The 21,059-nt window shown below is 47.9% G+C and overlaps 1 protein-coding gene across 2 annotated transcripts in view; it reads right to left on the bottom strand.

Moving 5' to 3' along the window:
* The window catches only part of Wasf3 (WASP family member 3), a 52,332-nt gene that overhangs the window by 16,553 nt on the left and 14,720 nt on the right, over positions 1-21,059 (bottom strand). For both annotated transcript variants that reach the window (XM_051162887.1, XM_051162888.1), the window contains exons 2-5: positions 15,896-16,038; positions 4,515-4,649; positions 2,672-2,825; positions 253-370 (exon numbers count right to left, since the gene is read on the bottom strand). In XM_051162887.1, the coding sequence (XP_051018844.1) occupies positions 253-370; positions 2,672-2,825; positions 4,515-4,649; positions 15,896-16,028 (540 nt within the window). In that variant the 5' untranslated portion in view covers positions 16,029-16,038. The remainder of the gene's footprint in view (positions 1-252; positions 371-2,671; positions 2,826-4,514; positions 4,650-15,895; positions 16,039-21,059) is intronic.

Genomic DNA, 21,059 nt, shown 5'->3' with positions numbered 1-21,059 from the left:
ATGTGTGCATCCCACTGATGTGTGCATCCCACTGACATGTGCATCCCACTGACGAGTGCATCCCACTGACGAGTGCATCCCACTGATGTGTGCATCCCACTGATGTGTGCATCCCACTGACGTGTGCATCCCACTGACGAGTGCATCCTGCTGACGTGTGCATCCCACTGACGTGTGCATCCCACTGACGAGTGCATCCCACTGACGTGTGCATCCCACTGACGTGTGCATCCCACTGATGCCCTCACACACCTTCTGCCGCCGTTTCTCCTTCCTCTTGTCCTCTGTGTCCTGCAGCATCTTCTCTTTCCAGAGGTCAAAGAAGTAAGAGGGATCCGTGTAGAACTTCAGCCCGTCCTTCTTATCATCCCTGCGGACCAATGCATTCAAAGTCAGGGGAGGAAGATCGTTAGCTGCCTCCACCGGGAGGTCAGCGGCCTCCACCGGGTGGTCAGTGGCCTCCACCGGGAGGTCAGCGGCCTCCACCGGGTGGTCAGTGGCCTCCACTGGGAGGTCAGCAGCCTCCACAGGGTGGTGAGCGGCCTCCACCATGTGGTCAGTGGCTTTCAATGAGAGGTTAGCAGCCTTCACTGGGAAGTTAGCATTAACTTTAACTCTCTGGATCCTGACACCTGCACAAGGCATGCTAACCACCTTAATTGTAAAAGCATGGAAACGTGCACAAAAGCAAATAACACTACAATCTTGAAAACTGAGAATTAACTAGGTATAAATCCTCTGTGAAAATTCCCCCAACTCACAAATATCCAGTTTCAACAGCTCGTGTATTTAAGAAACTAGTCTGTTTCTTCCAACGGGAGACTACAAACAGAGGCAGCGGGGTTGCTCAGTGTACACTGGCTTCTAGTGGGAACTTCAATATAGTTACGATCGAAACTAGTAAGTACGCTGTCCTATTTTGTCAGTTCAGGCTTACTCAAGACCATTTGGTTTCAGAAAGCAAAATGTTCATGGGGTGTAGATGTGACAGAAACATAATGTCTCCCAAGAAACTTCATTTCCTGTGGCTATGTCAGTTTCAAGTACTGCTATGATGACTATAGTCTAAGCAGCAGTGCTGTAAATCACTGTGTAAATTAGTCCCCTGTCTTTTACCCAGTAATATACAGCCACTGTGAACTCACGAATCAGCAGCACTACTCAGGGGCTGAAGAGATGGCTTAGCAGTTAAGAGCTTCTACTTCTCATTCAGAGAACCCGAGTTCAGGTCCCGGCACCCACAGCAGGTGACCCGCAGCTGCCTGTAACTCTACCTCCCTCTTCTGGTCTCTGGAGGCACTGCACTCACGCGCACATACACACACATACACATATAATCAAAACTAAAATAGGATCTTTTAAAAAAGGATTTCTATTGTTCTCAGGAAAAAGAAATGTAAGAAATTAAAGATTTTTTTCATTAATGTTTGGAACAGTCATGACGTAATGTAGATACTACGTTCAAAATTAAATCAGGAGATTTACTATTTGTAACAGTGTCCCACTGTTATATATGCACACAGGAGAAACAAAGCCAGTTAAATATATACACACAAGAGAAAGTTTGTGCCCAAAGGACCAAAAAAGAAAAATTAGTGGAAAAAAAAAAAAGAGGGTGGGCAGAAGACACGCTTCTATCCACACACATCAGTTTTAAATGTGTGCTCTGAACTCTAGGAAAGCAAACACACTTGTCCCACAGAAGCTGGGGCACATTGCCTCGCCCAGGGACATGTTGCCTAGCTCCTGTCAGTTTCCAGAGTCCATACCCATTTGCCTGAGAGAATCTCTCTGTTTAGCAGAAAGAAAAGGTGACAGTCCCAACTGTCCTAGCTCCAAATCTCTCCTGTGCATCCTGGGAAAAGACTCCAAATCTGACGAAGAGCCTGGGCCCTCTGAAGAGGACCAAAGGGCCCTGCAGTAGGAATGTCAGGATGACCCCCACGTACAAACAACATACAGGGTTCTCCATGACCGGTACATGCACTCGGCTGCAGCCCTGCCTCTGGGAGGTGGGTGCTTTTGGCTGCCACCACTGTGCCCAACAGATGCTGGGGAAGTGAGATGCACAAAGGGAAGAAAAGATGGGCAGAGGGGCAAGACCCACGATGGAAGACAAGGAGGCAGTAAGAATGAGAGAGGCGGCAAGGTGGTAACAGGAGGTATGAGAAGAAAACACCGTGGTGACAGGAGGGACACACAGTACTTGATAAGAGCATGTGTAGGTGGCCTCTGCCTGGAACTGTTAGTTTTCTTTTTTTTTTTTTTTTCCTCTCGGAGTCTGTCCCTGACATGTCCAACCACCACAGCAACAACTGAACACCAGATGCCTGGGTGGTGCTGAGAGGCTGGGATGACGATTTTCCCATGTTATAAATGAAACGTGTCACTTTCTTTCCAGCTAACCTGAACATAAGGAATGGCATACCCACACCCGGTGTGCTGCATGAAGGACCACTCCCACTGAAGACACCCACGCCTGGGGACCAAAGTCAGAACTCCCACTTCTCCCGTATGTATCCACAACTGCCAACAGCTCTGTAGCAAAGGCTCGGTTCCCCGGGTACGGCGCAGCAGTCACCCTCACAGGTGGTCCCACCCCGCACATCAGCAGACGTTAGCCCTGTCGGAGCATCCCTAGACCTCCGTGGAAGGCAGGAGGGAGGCGTACCTGTATGGAGTCAGAATGTTCAGCGGCGGAGGTTTGTCACTCTGGTTGTAAATGTCAGCGACCGGGTTAGGAGTGCTGTTCTTGGAAACCACCTGCTGGTCTTGGATGGTGGAGCTTCTGAACGCTTTCTTCATGTTGATGTCCTGCAGTGACACTGTTGAGAGACAAAAGTCCCCGCGCTCAGTTACACAAGATGAGCGTCGTGTGACTCAGAATCATAAACTTCTCCCAGGATGACCCAGTACTGGCTTTTTAAGACAGAGACCTATTTTTATGTGTACGTGCCTGGATGTGTCTGTGTGCACAATGCCCACCAAGTCCAGAAGAGGGCACAGGGTCCCCGGGAACTCCAGTTCCGGGCAGTCGTGAACCACCCAATGTGGTTCACTGGGAACTGAACCTGGGTCGCCCTCTGCCAGAGCAGCCAGTGCTCTTAACCAATAAGTCTCTGCTCTGGCCCAGAAATAACGCTTGTGTTGTTCCTTTAAAGCCTTGCTTGAACATGATGCCCTGCCTCCCTCTAAAAGATAACTGTCCTCTACGATGTGGTGCCAAACTACAGCTTCATTGTCTTTTGTAGCAAGTATTTCAGGACCAAGGTATCATTTTGTTGCTTAAACAGCCCTTCTCAGCCAGCGCACGGTGATCCAGCTGAGCAGAGCAGGCATGCACACAGGTCTGGGTCTCTTAGGAGAAACCATTAGTGCCAGTTGCAGAAAATTCCTGCACGGAGCAACACACAACTGTGAGCGACCTGTTAGGCATCTCTCACACTGGTGGGAAAGAGAGACCGAGAAGCTTCTCGACCTAGGGGCCCACAGCTGTAAGCGCCATGACCTAGGAAACACAGGTGAGCTAAGGAGGCCGCGGCTGCTCAGAGGAAGGTGAGTCTTCCTGCACCTTTTTTTGTTTGTTTGTTTGTTTACAACTTTTGCACTGTATTTAGCTCATCTGACCTTAACAAATCTTCTAAGTGACCAAACTAGTCCTACACCATCAAACCTATAATTCACATATGCTATGTGTCATCACAATAAAGTAACAACCCAGAGAAGTATGACCCAGCTTCCTTGGCTTTTAAGGAAAGGCCTGTGAGATGGTGAGAGTCACGCCAGTGTAAACAACACAGTGAAACCTTGCCTGGAAGAGGATATTCACAAGACATGGCATATCCCTGAAACATCATTTCCAGGGTAGAGCTTACCATGAGCATTCGATTCTAAGAGCCAAAAACCACAAGGATGCACAGGTACAGAGTGAATAATTACGGTAAAAGAAACTGGGGCCTGAGATGGCACAGCAGGTTAAGAGCACTCGGTGCTTTTGCAGGGACCTGAGCACCCACACTGGGTGGCTTATAGCTGCCTGTAACTCCAGCTCCAGGGCTTTCAGTGCCCTCTTCTGGGCTCCACAGATACCTGCATCCACACATTCACACACCCTCACATAAGAGAGACACATTATTTTAAAATAAAATAAATCTTTAAAAAGATACTGAGAACTCCTTACCTGAAACAGACCAAGTAGCTATTAACATTTTTTATTTTTAATCTGTAAATAAAACTTAAAAACTGGATTAAAACGAGCCCGTCAGCTTATTTATTGTAATATCTGCTACTTTTAAAAACAAGAGCATGACATATGAAATAGACAAGATGTGTGCATCTTTTTTAAAATCACTAATTAACCAAGTGTTGTGGGGCGTTTCCTTCCCATTCTTCCAGAAAGAGACAAGATAAATGTCAGTGTGCTACCCAGAGGGACGAGCAGGGATTACGCCGAGTTAATTAGTACTGTCATGTCGACATCGTGTACAGCCCGATGCCTTCATGCGGTTACCTACCCTCCTCCACTGTGGAGTCCAGCTGGGTGACTTTGACAGCGAGGCGGTCAATTCTATCTTGAAGAGAATTTGCTCTGATGTAGAACTTGTTAGCCTCATTAAACAACTCCCCGAATATGTCTTCTGCATGTTTGCCTGCAGAGGAAGGGAGAGAGGCACCTGCTGAGGAGCTGCTGGTGCAGGCTTATTACTGCCACCTCACAGGGCTCGTCCACATCAGCATGAAAGTCAGCGTCATGGTCCAAGGCCTTCAGAACAGGAAAATATCCCAGACAGCACAGCACTCTCCTTACTGCCTGAGCTGTCACTCAAGTTGTTACCACTGAACGGAAGTTCTTTAAAAAGAAGAAAGTAAGTTCTCATTTTACGCAGAACAGAAAATCACCTCACAAGTTAACCTTCCCTTTTATTGCTCAGCAAAACTGAAGAGATGGCCTTGGCTTTTAAGTCATCTTCCACATAGGCAGCATTGTATATCTTACATTGTGTGATGCCTTCTGATGACACCTGGAAATGTAGCGGTGCAGCACGGAGTGTTGCATGCTCTAAACTCTGCATCTAAGATTTCGGCTTTGCCAGGCAGTGGTGGCGCACGCCTTCAATCCCAACACTTGGGAGGCAGAGGAAGGCGGATCGCTGTGAGTTTGAGGCCAGCCTGGTCTACAAAGCAAGTCCAGGACAGTCAAGGCTACACAGAGAAGCCCTGTCCCCCTAAAAAAAAATTCGGCTTCAGGGTTCCAGAAGAGCTCACCTCTCCTTTCTTATGGGTGCTACAAAACTAGACACAGAGTAGACAGGAGCTCACTACATAGCCCAGGCTGGCCATATTCCCTCGGGCTCAGGCTCCCTGGAGCTGGGATTATTAGCAATTGACACCATGTCTGGGTCCCACTTTTTCTTAAAAATCTATTTAACATTTCTGGAAAGGTGTATTTTCTCACCTCGAATCTGCAAACCCAACACTACTCTTTACTCTACAAATGCTTGGTGACCGAGAACGCAGTGCATTGTGGGACTTAACACTCCCCGAAGATGAGTTCACTGATATACAAATGCTGTGGTGGTTTGAAAGAAAAACGCTCTTCATAGGCTCGTGTTGGTGAACACTTGGCTGCCAATCGGCGGCACTGCTCGGGGGTTGTATGTAGAACCTTCAGGGGCTGCGGAAAGTCACTGGGAGTGGGCTACGACTTCTCTTTCAGGAGAATGTTCAGTTCATTCTCTCTGCTTCCTGCTCTAGCCAACTGCCACCACTCCTCCCCCCGCTTCCCCCCGGACATTATGAAACCAAAATAAACCACGCCGGGGCTCGCTCTTCTATATTGATTTTGGTCCTAGTATTTTGTCACAACCGAAAAGTAACTACTACAAAGAATCTCATTTTAGCAGACTCCTGCGGCTTACCAACTCGGGGCTGGCTTTGGTACTTGTGGCCGAATCCATGAGAGTGAAAACTGTGTCTATCAACAACTGTAGCTCCGGCAACAGAGCCATACCTCTCCACCGATTGTTCAACAAATGAATGAGTGAGCCGAGCGCACAGAGAAGAGTTACTGTCTTCATTTTCTAGATGATTAAACTGAGCATCACACATGGTGATCTGCCCTGGTACTTTACTTGGTGTGACAGAGTAGTGACAGAAGTAGATGAGAGAAAAAAAATCTGCACACACATGTTCAGTGTGGCTTATCGGCAAAAGCAACTCGCCTGCCCATCGACAGGTAAAGGGGTAATGAGATAGAACATTAGCCTTCAAAAGGCAATCAGTTCTGGCACATCCTACAACATGAATGAGCCTTCAGGACACTATGCTAAGTGAAACAAGACAGAGAAAGGCAACGCCGGATGATTTCATTAACAGGCGTTATAGAACAGACAAATCCAAACAGAAAGTAGAACGGTGGTTACCATGGACTTGGGGACGGAAGGGGGTGGGGTGGCTCAATGGGAGCAGACTCAGTCCTGTGGGATGAAAGGTGCTGGACACATGTCACGGGACACTGTGAGGGTAACTCAACACCACAGAGCTACACACCTAAACAGTAACAACGGTCACGCTTATGGTATGTGTACTTTTCACAATTAAAACTAACAGTGTGGAAGGCTTGGGGAGACAGGCTAGCAGATTAGAAGCTGTGTTTGAGAGTAGATGACTGTAGTTAAGGAGATGGACTGTGCTCTCTCGCCTCGAAGCCAGGCTTCTCCCACTGTCCTCCCCACCCTCCCCGGCTCCTGACTTACAGACTGGCTTTCACGGCAAACTTCCCCCACAAACACACTCAGGCTGCCCTGAGAGTGGTGTGCAGCCACCAGGGCGGTGGCCACCACAGCCACCTATAACTATCCAATGTCAGCAGTTGCCATGAGTGAACCGCTCTGAGGAATGGCCCTGGGGGTTAAAGGATTTGGAAATTAAGGAATTAAAACACATGAGCCGAATCATGAGCTGGTCAACCTAAAACCAGGCCCTTGAGGGCACGGGGTGGGCTTTTCTGCAGAGCACCAACACTGCTCCCACGACACCCTAGGCTCTTCTTGCTCCTGGCTCACATAAAACTCATCTGGCTGTTATCTTGCTAGCTTCCCACGGATGTGAACTAAACCTCTGATCTCTACACCGCTTACACAGAGCTGGCTCTCAATGGCTACCGAAGGAAAAAGACACAGACTGGGCCAATGTGTCTTCCTGCTAATGGGAAAGCAAGCAACAGATGCTGCCACTCACAGACCTCAATGAGAACATTAGAAAAATGGATTAAATATTTCTCCTCCTTTGCTTCAAAATCCTTAACAGGCCCTAGGAATCTGAAAGAAGAGCACTGATCAGATCCTGTCTGAAATACCTTGATCTGCCAGGGCTCTGTTTCTGACTGTGTGACATCACACATACACACACACACACAAATAGACAGACAGACAAGCACACACACACAGACACACACAAAGACAGACACACACACAGACACACACAGACAAAAACAGACACACACACAGACATACACACACACACAGGCACACACATAGACAGACAGACACACACACACACACAGAGACAAAAACAGACACACACACAGACATACACACACAGATACACACACAGGCACACACATAGACAGACAGACACACACACACACACACACACACACACACACAATGTGTATCACCAGGATACACATGCACACCTCAGACTCTTACAGAAGTCATCTTTTCCGAGCATGGTAACTCCTGCTGAGGACACTGGACTCTATGCCAGGTGCCGTACCAACAGAAAATGACAGATGGCATGTAGCCTCCACCACGAGTCCTTAACAAGCTGGAGAGCATGCAATTGATGCTACCCTTCCAGTCAGAAGCTCTTGCTTATAAAGAGATACAGAAATCAAAGACTTCTATAAGTAATTTTTCCAGCTGCAGAAAGCAAATGCATAGCTAAAAAGGAAGGAAGAGGAAGGAACTGTATTTTCTGGTAACTATGTATAAAGCACTGCCAGTACAGTCTTCAATTTTCCAAAAAGATCTGAATTGCTGAATTCTACTCATCAATATAGTAAGTCTATTAGCAGTTACACTAGAATAATTCTGAAGTGAGTTAATGAGCCTGTTGAAGAAGCTGTGATTGATTCGTTACTGACAAATGTTCTGCTTCTGGATTTACTAAGACCATGTGAGCCCATTTCCACTAACACGAGATCGAGAAATACGCCTCCAGAGATGTCAAAGTGTAAAGACTCTGAAGGCATTTTTTATGCATACTTGGCAGCCGAGAATTTTATTACTATTTTGTGTGTATGGGCATTTTGCTGGCATGTATGTCTGTGCACCACGTGGCCTTGGATAGACTATAAGCAAAGAGGGTTCTCTCGGGGAAGAACTGCCCAGCAGCAGATAGCAGTGCACTTAGTATGCGTGAGCAACACCCGGGAGGCCAGGGTCGCTGGGCCCAGGGAGTGATGACACAAAGATATGTGTGTCCACCTCTCAGGAGCAGGTAGAGTGGCAGCAAGGTGAGACCATGGGAAGTTCTTGCCCAGCAGGAAAGAGGTGATGGCGGTTAGAATGCAGATGCTGGCAGCCGGGAAATGAGTGGGTGTGCAAATTAAGTATGTATTCTCAAGGTGACAAAACATCTGGTGTGAGAGCCAGGAGAACTAAAGGGAGAAATTACACGCTGCGTTTTGGGCATACTGAGTCTGATGTGCTTTTGAGAGAAGATACCACGTGAGCAGTTGTATAAATGAATTCGAAATCTAGGAGAGCGGTCAGAACTGTAGGTGTAAACTTTGAGGCACAGCATGAAGATCGTCAGATGGCTTGCCAAATGCGTGAGAGGCAAAAAAAAAAAAGAAAAGAAAAGAAAAGAAAAAAAATTCTAATGGCCAGTCCATAGAGCATTTGTCCCAACAACAGAAAAGACGGGAAGGTAAGCCCATCCCAGGAGGAACATCAAAGTGAGGTGCTGTAGACAGAACGCTATCGATTAACCAAACGCCAATAACGCTCAAGCAACATGAGTGAGTGAGACCGAAAGCCTTAGCAGCCCGGAAGTCACTGCAGATGCTGATACAGTTTCAAAGGTCTGGGTAGACAGCGCCTGAGCAGGCACAGGACACAGCAAGGGGAGGAATGCAGGTGTGAAGACTGTGTGGCTGGCGTCTGAGCGGGCACAGGAGACATGAGTGCAGGTGTGAAGACTATGTGGACAGTGCCTGAGCGGGCACAGGAGACACGAATGCAGGTGTGAAGACTGTGTGGACAGTACCTGAGTGGGCACAGGAGACATGAGTGCAGGTGTGAAGACTGTGTGGACGGCGTCTGAGCGGGCACAGGAGACACAAGTGCAGGTGTGAAGACTGTGTGGACAGTACCTGAGTGGGCACAGGAGATATGAGTGCAGGTGTGAAGACTGTGTGGACAGCGTCTAAGCGGGCACAGGAGACATGAGTGCAGGTGTGAAGACTGTGTGGACAGTGCCTGAGTGGGCACAGGAGACATGAGTGCAGGTGTGAAGACTGTGTGGATGGCGCCTGAGCGGGCACAAGAGACACGAATGCAGGTGTGAAGACTGTGTGGACAGTGCCTGAGTGGGCACAGGAGACACGAGTGCAGGTGTGAAGACTGTGTGGACGGCGCCTGAGTGGGCACAGGAGACATGAGTGCAGGTGTGAAGACTGTGTGGACAGTGCCTGAGTGGGCACAGGAGACATGAGTGCAGGTGTGAAGACTGTGTGGACAGTGCCTGAGCGGGCACAGGAGACACGAGTGCAGGTGTGAAGACTGTGTGGACAGCGCCTGAGCGGGCACAGGAGACACGAGTGCAGGTGTGAAGACTGTGTGGACGGCGTCTGAGCGGGCACAGGAGACACGAGTGCAGGTGTGAAGACTGTGTGGACGGCGTCTGAGCGGGCACAGGAGACACGAGTGTAGGTGTGAAGACTGTGTGGACGGCGCCTGAGCGGGCACAGGAGATACGAGTGCAGGTGTGAAGACAATCAGGAAACGGGGAGAGGATGGCTCGGGAGCAATGTCACTAGGTTGTATTTGAGGGCGCAGTGCAGAGTAGAGAGAACAGGAGTGTGTGAGATCCAGTGGCAGAAATAGATTTAACAGATCGTGAGCAGCCCAGCCACACTCAAGAGGAGCAAAGAGTATGAGAGCACAGACGCTACACTGGGTTGATTTATTCCAAGGGGAGGGGGTGCAGTTCTCTTTAATAAGTGAAATAAACAGCAGGTTCCTGTGGCTGTACATGTGGCGTAGGAAGAGAAGATGTGAAGGGGCCACCCGAAAAACACAAAGACTAATTAATGAAGAAATTACAGCAGCACCGAGGAGCAACTCACCATGGGTTTCCATATGGAAACCCACAATGTAAACTGGTGTTCCGTGTTCATCATCATCCCACGGTGACTTGTTCTTTGACCAGAATACTTAAAAAAAAAAAAAATTTTTTTTTCCTAATTTTTCCAATATTTGAAAATTCTCTTAAAGATAATTATCCTCCCACTATCAACACACTTTGTATACTTAATCTCTTCAGATTTGTGTTTTATATTCTAGAAGATAGCAGATATTCCATCTAGTAAGTGTTCCCTGGGAATTACAACAGTATATATCCTTTTTAAAAAAATTTTTTTTTCCTTTTTAAAATTTTTATGTGGGCTGGAGAGACAGCTCAGTGGTAAAGAGCACTGGGTGCTCCTGCAGAAGACCTGGATTCAGTTCCTAGCGCCCATGTGGTGGCTCACAACCATCTATATCTCCAGTGCCAAGGGATTTGACGCCTTCTTCTGGCCTCCATGGGCACTGCATGTGTGTGGTCCACAGAAATAAAGGCAGGCAAAATACTCATACGCATAAAAAAATATTTTTTTTAATTGAAAATGTGTGTGTGTGTGTGTGTGTGTGCGTGTGTGTGTGTGTTTGCACACTCTCCTGCACACAGCGAGAACAGAGGGCAGCTTGTAGAGGTCACTTCTCTCCTCCCACCAGGAGCTCCCAGCCTTCAAACTCAGGTCACAGGGCTGACAAGGAGCACTTTTATTTGCTCAGTCATCTTGCTGGTTCGAAAATGTATATTCTACAGCTTGGGAATTTAGTACACAACGATCAATTGAACCAAACTGCTTAGTAGTATTGTTCAAATGTTTTATATTATTATAACTTTTTTTGTCTGTATTTTCTTTTAATAATTAGGGCTTTTTAAAAGTACACCCTCAATTGTTATTTGTGATTTGTGTATTTCTCCTGTTAGTTTCTCTTATTTTATTTTTAAAATATTCTGGCTTTATTTTTAATTATGTGGGTATGTGTGTGTCTGTGTATGGGTATTTGTATGTGGGTGTAGTGCCCACAGAGGCCAGAAGAGGGCGTGGGCATCAGAATCCCCAGAGCTGGAGGCCCAGGAGGTACAGTCCAGTGTGTGCTGAGAATTGAACTTGGGTCCTCTACAAGAGCAACGAGAGCTCTTAATTAGTGAGCTCTCTGCAGTTGTTTAGTTTTGTTTATTTTCCTTCCATGTGCTTTGGAGCCCTCTTATACACTTTTAACATGTGAATTACATTGTGTTCCACACTGTTAGGTATGAAGTGATCTCTACGGTTTCACTGCTTATAATTTACTTTTCTGTCTCTGTAACATATATACACATACAGATACACACACATCTACAAATTACCCTATAAAGAATTAGGTTTCAGGGCTGGAGAGATGGCTCAGAGGTTAAGAACACTGTCTGTTCTTCCAAAGGTCCTGAGTTCAATTCCCAGCACCCACATGGTGGCTCATAACCATCTACAATGAGATCTGGAGCCCTCTTCTGGCCTGCAGACACATATACAGACAGAATACTGTATAAATAATAAATAAATCTTACTAAAAAAAAAACAAATTAGGTTTCATTAGATCAACTTCACATGTAACTTGTCCTGCCTACTGTCTTTCCTCCTTCCCCACCCTGCTCCCTGGACACTTCTGTTCTGTCCTCAAGCCGCATGTGCCCTGTTACCGCGGCTCAGTTCATCATTTCTCATGGTTTCATGACCTATATCCGCACCCACATGTATAAACACACATAAAAATTAAAACCTTGGCTCTGCGTGTCAGAGAGATGTTTTTTCTGGGGCTAGGTTGCCTACTGAATATAATAATCTCCATATGCACCCACTTTCCTGCAAATTTCATAATTTTCTTTACAGCCAAATAAGACACCCTGTGTGTGTGTACATTTTCATTATCCATTCGCCTGTCTGTGGACATCCAAGCTGATCCTGCTTCCTCCAGGCTGATCCTGCTTCCTCCAGGCTGATCCTGCTTCCACTAGGCTGATCCTCCTTCCTCCAGGCCTCCAGACTGATCCTGCTTCTGCTAGGCTGATCCTGATTCTGCTAGACTGATCCTGCATCCTCCAGGCTGACCCTGCTTCCTCCAGGCTGATCCTGCTTCCTCCAGGCTGATCCTGTTTCCACTAGGCTGATCCTCCTTCCTCCAGGCCTCCAGGCTAATCCTGCTTCTGCTAGGCTGATCCTGCTTCTGCTAGACTGATCCTGCATCCTCCAGGCTGATCCTGCTTCCTCCAGGCTGATCCTGCTTCCACTAGGCTGATCCTCCTTCCTCCAGGCCTCCAGGCTAATCCTGCTTCTACTAGGCTGATCCTGCTTCTGCTAGACTGATCCTGCATCCTCCAGGCTGATCCTGCTTCCTCCAGGCTGGTCCTGCTTCCCTGCTTCCTTGCCATTGTGCATGCTCTTGCAGAGGATCCAGGTTTGATCCCAAGCACCCACGTTAGGCAGCTCACAACCACGCATAACTGCAGGTCAGGGGGTGGGGTGGTGGGAGAAGGGGTCAAAACAGAGCAGCGTCTTTGTGGCGGGGCATGAAGTCTGTGGAGAAGAGGGCCAGGGGTAGAATTCCTGCATTGTGCTTATGCCTCCATTTTGGGAAGCTTGCATGTTGGTTTCCATAATGGCCGCACTAGTTCCCTTCCCACCACCTGCACCAGTTCCCTTCCCACCACCCGCACCAGGCTTTGCTGTCATTTGTCTTCTACATGATGTCGTTTTGGCTGGGGTGAGACAGACATGTCCCCATCAGTTAAGGATGCCGGGCCCTTCACAGAGTAGTACTAGTCATCTGTGTTTCTTCTTTTGAGAACTACCACTCAATCCGTACAGACTGGAGCTGTATTTGCCAAAGCGTCTCTCTCATCAAGGCTGTCTGATCTGTCCCCATAGGCTCAGGTGTTTGATCACTTGGTCCCCTATTGCTGGTGCCGGCGGGGAGCTGCCCAACTACTAGGAGATACAGACTCCGCCGACTGCACCTTTCTTCCCAGGTCTGCCTCCTCCACAGCTTGGGTTTCCCAGGCGGTCACCATGGCTCCTGGCCCTGGGATGACGTTTTAGCAGCAGGCCCCATTGTTCACTGCCTTTCTCAGTTTGAACCTCCTAAAGTGAAATGGCTGGCCGAGATTATCTTTTAAATGCAGGCCCACAGGTCTGCCTTTGGCGGCCGGCGTCTCTGGTTCATGCTCTACTCTCCATCTCTGGCATGTTTCCTGGAATCTTGTTCTCTCTCCAAGTGAGTCTGAAGGAAGGGAGGGTTGGGAGCCACAGAGGGAACCTACGTAGGCACTGAGTGTCCTTGAGGCAGGGGCCCATCACTGGTCCAGGCATGAGGGCACAGAGGATCAGTGGTGCACAGCGATGCCAAGTTTCTGTATGATCATCTGCAAGAAAGCAATAGCCACACCAGAGGAGCAGATGTGTTTTCTACTGCAGGTGTAGAGGATGAGCACCAATGGGGGCTTTAAAGGACAGCAGTTAACGTAGTCTCTGAAGACTGACGTCTAGAATGACCTTGGTCTGTACTGTATTAAAGTCAAAATGTTGGCAAGGCCATGTCCTCTGGGAGCTCTCAGGGAGAGTCAGTCCACCACTAATTTTAGTCCTCTATACTCAGCAGCAGCCACTGAGGCATACCAGTAGGATATACCCTGACACCAATTTTCTACTGCCCTCTGCCACATTTAAAAGAATCCCATGGCCCGTGAATCCCTGGGCCCAGGAAATTCCCCTCTCCAGTGCTCCTTTGTGTGTGATTAACACGGCTGCTGGTTTCAAGCCCCAGGTATGGCTACATCTGGAGGGACTGGGGGAGCGTGCCTGTCGCAAGAGCTGCCTGCAGCACAACAGGACTGTGTCCAAACAGGCAGCGTAAACCTGATTACCACAACATCCTATGGCTACCGCACTTCAACGGGTAGCCTGCTTATTAAATTTTTAAGTTTAAGTCAGTTTTTTATTACTTTGTCTCGACAGATATTTTGGCTACGAACAAGAACGTGAAGTTGCAAACACACACAAAAGCAGAGAGAAACACGAGCATTTATCAGTAACCTGCAAGGGATTTTTTCTGTAACTATAGAAACGCATATATTCTATGAGTAACCACTACCACAAAATCAATTATAAGTAGCTTAGCTTTCAGGGGAAATCCATTCCAAAATGCATGTTAACTTATTTCCAGGTTATGTTCTCCTTGCCAAAATTGACAAATCTCAGTGTCAAATACATTTCCTTTAAAGAAATAGTTATCTGCACGTTTAAACACATTAAAGCACTTCAGTCAGTCTGTCTGTCTGTCTCTCTGTCTCTGTCTGTCTCTCTGTCTCTGTCTCTCTCTCTCACATACACACCTTCTTAAGACTAACAGAATATAGAATTTCATAGAGATTTTCCAGCTATTATCAGTTCCTACAAATGTTAAGTGTGAAAAGATTGTCACCACTAGATAGAAATGCAGACAAAGCGAGAAAACTGGGTCAGGACGGAAAAGTCAAGTGGGGAATAAATAGTACAACTTCAAAACACTTCGAAAAACAAAAGCTTTTTCATGCATAGCTGAGTCCTAAATCATTGGGTATATAATATTAACCTTTATTGACAGAATAATGAAATTTTTCTTCCTTGCAGGTGTATCTGCTATCAGTCAACTACATATGTGTATAGCACAGGGAATATATATGCAATGATCAGAGGCTTACCTGTTATTTTCTTTTTTTTTTAATTTATTAATTTATTCTTGTTACATCTCAATGTTTATCCCATCCCTTGTATCCTCCCATTCCTCCCTCCCCCCATTTTCCCATTATTCCCCTCCCCTATGACTGTTCCTAAGGGGGATTACCTCCCCCTGTATATGCTCATAGGGTATCAAGTCTCTTCTTGGCAACCTGCTGTCCTTCCTCTGAGTGCCACCAGGTCTCCTCCTCCAGGGGCCTTACCTGTTATTTTCTATTTGGAGTTGGGCAAACACTTGTGCAAACCAGCTATGTACCAGCTACACCGAGGCACTAACTACTTTTCAACCTAAGAGGTTTTAAAAAAAAACTTTGGTCCTATCATTTTGTTTGGTTTTAGTTTTTGTTTTTGAGACAGGGTTTCTCTGTGTAGCCTTGGCTGTCCAGGAACTTACTCTGTAGACCAGGCTGGCCTCAAACTCACAGAGATCCTCCTGCCTCTGCCTCCCCAGTGCTGGGATTACAGGGGTGCGCCACCACACACTGGCTGGTCCTGTCAAATTTAACACAACAGTTTGCTAAGGAAACAAAGTACAATCCACAATCAACTATCTTAAAAGGCGTTTAGAATGAACGGGACGTGACGGCTACACAGTTGGTCCTCTCTAGCAGGTGCATGTACATACTCTCATGATGACGCCTTTAAATGCAGAGTCAGGCATCAGCACCCCAGGGCAGACTCAGTCGTGGGCCACAGCGGACGGAGAAAGTCTTTTCCGCATACCTGGCATTCCTGAGTCAGCGCCCAGTGGGTAACTCGTGCAGTCCATAAAACACAGCCACAAGGAGGGGGGGGGTGACTTACTTAGACTGCTTAGCTGGCGGATGATGGCGGCGAGAGTGCTGTTAGTGACACACTCAAGCTCACTGGTGATCCCCTCAGGAAGAGCGCCACGGCACAGGTGCCGGGGTTCGATGTTCCTCTTGACTAAAGGCATGGCTGACAATCTGAAAAGTAAAAAGATATATACTTTTTTTTAAAAAGAGAAGAAAAAAAAGTCATGCTCTCATTTAAACAAATCTGGAGGTTTAATTTTCTTGGCAATGGAGACTTGGCCAGGAATTTTAATTAGCCTTTTGATCCTATGTGAAGGAATCAGCTACAAGGCACTACATGTTCAATTACCTCAAAACTCCATAGATTTTATAGAGATGCAGAACTCTCCATCATCAGAAGAACATGCTAGAATTCTAGTATGTGTAAGAGACTGAGCATGTGAGCCCTCCCCTCACTCCCTCTCCACTGAACTGACAGCAGACAGAAAAGAGAAAAGGCCAGAAAAGAAACAAATTAAAGCTGGGCATTATGTCCCGTGCCTCCCCCTGCCCTTTTTTTGAGAAAGGGTCTCTCTGTGTAACAGCCTTGGCTGTCCTGGACTCCCTTTGTAGACCAGGCTGTCCTCGAACTCACAGAGATCCATATGCCTCTGCTTCTCGAGTGCTGGGATGACAGGTGTGGACCACGGCACCAGGCTGATGATGCACGCTTTTAATCTCAGGACTCAAGAGGCAGACACGGGGGCATCTCTATGAGTTTGAGGCCACCCTGGTCTACATAGTGAATTCTGAGTCAGCTAAGGCTACACAGTGAGACTCAGCCTTAAACAACAACAACAAAGCCAAAACAAAACAAACCCCACAAACAAACAAACAAAAAAACCCATAATTCTTAGTTATAGGGTTAATTATATAATTAATTATATAACTAAGTTATAGCTTAAGCAATGATCACTGAGTGGAGATACAGGGATTGCTAGCATCCAGGAATGTCTCTTCCTGGTGACAACCCGTTTCTCTGTGACCCTGTGTCTGGCAGGTGTCTCCTGTACTTTCTGTAGTTTCCCACCTATGCACAAAGCCTCTAATCATATATGGGCTGGTTCTGACTGAGTTTGGTATAACTGGGGTCATACCAACTCTTGTGATTTTTTTTCTTTCAATACAATGTGTGTAATATTCACCGAGGTTGCTGCATGCTCGTTTTTATTGCTTTATAACAACGGGGGTGGGGTGGGGTGGGGTGGGAATCATGACTGGTCCTAGGACCTCAGGCAGCTGCTGGGGGGGGGGCGGCTAGTGAGGCCGTGGACCTTAGAGAAGGGGGACCTACAACCACCATGGCTGGGCCAGCGTCCTTCCTTTACTCCATCCCGCATCTAGTCTTCACACCGCAGGTAAGTGTAGCTACCGCCCCCTCATCCAAGAAGCGTCTCTTTACAGCAAATGGAGAGCGTGACATAAAAGCACGGTTGTGAGCCACCACGTGGGTGTGAGCGCCGAACCCAGGCCTCTGGGAAAGCAGGCAGTGCTCTCAGCTGTGGAGCCCTGTCTCCAGACCCAACACGTGCATTATAAACGCAACTGGAGCGCCACACTCATTCAAGGAGGCTTATGAGTTTCATATATCACTCTTATATAACGCTAGAAAATACAACGGCTGGGATGAATTTTCAACTTCACAAGATTTCCCTATTGCCCAACTTTCATGAAGAGAAACCAGTACCTTGGGGAGTCTTGTGATCCTGGGGAGGTGGGGATGAACAGCCACTCACTCCAGACTAGGGAACAAATGGCCGGCCAAAGGGTACCCCCAAAGTCCAGCTTGCTAGTGTTACTCAGAGGAGCGGAAATGACTCAGACATCTGCATTGCCAAAGCCCACCCCAGCCTGGATAAGCGCTCACAAAAGCTGGGACCCTAAGCTGTCTGCACAGCTTGCATCCAGAAGTTTCCTTCCTGCCGCTGGCTCTCGTGGCACCAGAAGGTTCCACACAGGTTGCTGGCCACCGGTGGTTCTATTGAGCTATGGGCTTGACTGGCTACAATAATAACCTGTGAGATGAGATTCACTTGCTCACACAATAGCAGCATGACGCTCGTGGAGTAATCAACTGTTTTCTATTTGGACGGGAGGTCCTTTCCTTGCGCTGTAAAGCCCGGTCAAGAGTCTGTGACTGGTGATGTCACAGGCCCCAGGAGAAAACCCACTACTGCCATTTTGCTAAGTGGATATGGTACCAAACTACCTTCTAAACATTTGTTTCCACACAGCCTTCATCAGAGACGCTCTTTTGCAATAAACGGCGGTGGGTGGAGACTTCGGACTCATCATCAGAGCGCTAAGACTACGTGGCTGTGGCACGCTTGGTCCAACACCAGATCTCCATACCACCCTCAGGGCTCAGAAAACAACCTGGCAGGTAAAATGTTCTGGTCACGGCCACTAATCTCATGGACTCACTGCATAAAGCCCGCACAGGACTAGGCTGCTCGCCATCTTACCGTGCATGGGGGAAGAGCCAATGAGCAGTTAAAGGGTGTGCAGGGGTGAAGTGTGACCCCTTCCCATCCTTTGTTATGTTGTAGCCACTGGTAAGCTGCCTACGCTTCAGTGAGTGACCCCCCCGCCGCCACTGACACTCATGCAAGCAATCTTACACTCAGCAAGACACACACACACACACACACACACACACATTCTCTCTCTCTCTCTCGTGCACACACTCTCCCCCTCTCATACACACTCTCACACACAAATACACACATTCCCATGTACATATAAACACACATACTCTATAACATACACACAAACACACATACACGCTCTCACACATAAACACACTCACACACACTCTCTCATATACACAAAAACACACACACACAAACACACACTCTCACATACACACACACTCTCCCTGTCTTACATACACACACTCTCACACACACACACGCACACTTACATATAGACAAACACACACACACACACACACACACACACACACACACACACACACACACACACAGCAAAGTCCCAGGGACCATGTTGGGAAGGAGGATGTCAGCAGGAGAGGGGAGACGGTATGAGACAGATGTGAGGGCCGAAGACATGTCTCAGAGGTTAAGAGACAGACATGAAAGTGAGCAGAGTTTGGTGTGTGCACGTAGGAGAGTCACAGAACAACCAAGGCAGAAGGAATGGCGAGGGCTTCTGAGGAGAAAGCAGGGAACGATGAAGCAGATGCTGAGCAGGAGTCCGAGCCGCGGCTCCCAGTGCCAGCTTGTGAGATGGGCCAAGCATCCTCGGTACTTTGTCCCCACAAAGCGTGACAGCTAGGAGGTGGACGTTACAGTCTCTTCCACATGCCTTCAGAATTCAATACTGGACCAGAAACGTGGTCAGTATACAGCCTTCCGGACAGTAAGTCGTCCCCCACAAGTTCACACACACAGAGCCCTCATCACACACGCGTGCCTCACGGGTGCCTCACTTCCAGGTCTACAACTTAACTGAGATGAGTTAGAGAACTGAGTTGTGTACTCACCAGAGCTATTCACCACCTCCTGGGGTTGAACGCACATGCCTATCCTGCCAGCCAATCAGGCAGCTGGCTCGGGCTGGCTCCCACGAAACACAAGGTCACTCATGTACACCTGCAGCACTATGTGTGCTCTGCCCTGCTATCCCTCCTTGCCAACGGCGTTTAGTTCTGGTGTGCCAAGCACCTCTTTCTCAGCCCTAGTGGGCTGCTGGCTAACCGATATGTGGCACGAAGACACTCATGGCGTCCTTGGGAGATTGCTATAAAGGCTGAACTTAAGACTAACAAGATGCTTTTAGGGCACAAGTGATGAAATCTTAGTGCTTTATAGCCCTGGTGGCACGTGGCTGTGGCACCTGGCAGTAGAGGGCCCACCCCTCTGAGAATTGCCAATCACTAGAAACAGACAACTGGACCAATGTCCACCTCCCTGAATCCATCCTGGGCCGCCCGTCAAGGCAGCTACAGAGAGCGTCCACACCCCAGGGACCACGGAATTATTCAAACGAGCCAAGTCTGAGCCTTCCCTACTTCAGCGATTTGTTTCCACAGAAACTACGATGAAGGTTCTTGTTCAGGGTCCCCTTCCCCAATGGATTGGGTGCTTCCCACACGGCATGGCCGGCCTGTCCTGCAGCAGTGGCTATTTCTTTGCTGCTGTTCCCACACCTCAAGTCCTTGCTCAGCACACTGACCAGCAACAGGGAGGCTGAGATGGAGAAGACATAGTAACTTTACTTCTTCTTTCTCCATGTAAAACCCATTTCTGCACCCGGCAAGAACGCCTAAGACTATTGCAGGGAGGCCTGTGGCTGCCTTTGCTCTGAGGGAGCCAAGTCTGTGAGTGCTGCTCACTCCAGAGCCATGAACGGCCCTCACGCAACCTGAGGCTGGAAACACGAGGCTGCGGGTTACCCAGCACCTACATACGCATCACCATTTGCCTCTGCCGCCTGCGGTTGCTGCTGTCTAGAATTTCGGCCTTGATTAGTTTTTCACTACTGTGCCCTTTTCTGAAGCGCACGCACACGCACGCATGCACATGCACACATGTAAGCAGCAATGACAACACAGATCGGCTGAACCCTCTACCTGTAATTTTTAGCAAAATGGCTTTTCAGTTCCACTGTAAATGCTTTCTGGGCTAGTGTGAAACACTTGTACACTCTTCCCAGGTTGTCTTTATCTTCTCTGACACTAATTCAGTTTCGAATTAACTGAAGACTACGAAAGAGAAATGCTGGGTCAGTCATCACTCCTGAGAGAGCTTGACAGAGACAAACAATTGATTAATCTGACTGTGGCCCATGGACGCTCTTAACATATACCTCTGTTTCTCTATTGTAAAATACCAGGATGCATCAAACCATGCTTTTCACATCCGTCTGTCTGCTAAGTGTGAAGTAAACGCTGCCAGAGAAATGTGTATGGGCTACCAGGGGCTTCGAGGGGAGGAATCCGTGTTAGGGGTAAGGTTGGTTTGTCCCACTTTTCTGGGAAATGGTCTCAACTGAGCAAGAGACAGCATAGCTCCTAGAACCATGAACTAAGTCTCAGATCCTGCAGAAACCAGGCTAGGCTTCCTACCTGGGAATCCTGGGACCACAGTGGCCAGCCGGGAGTGACTGCATCCTTTAGTGGTGGAGACAGA

Source organism: Acomys russatus, chromosome 19, assembly GCF_903995435.1.
Source record: "Acomys russatus chromosome 19, mAcoRus1.1, whole genome shotgun sequence".
In the NCBI taxonomy this organism is placed as follows: domain Eukaryota; kingdom Metazoa; phylum Chordata; class Mammalia; order Rodentia; family Muridae; genus Acomys; species Acomys russatus.
This window is presented reverse-complemented; position numbering and strand designations above follow the sequence as displayed.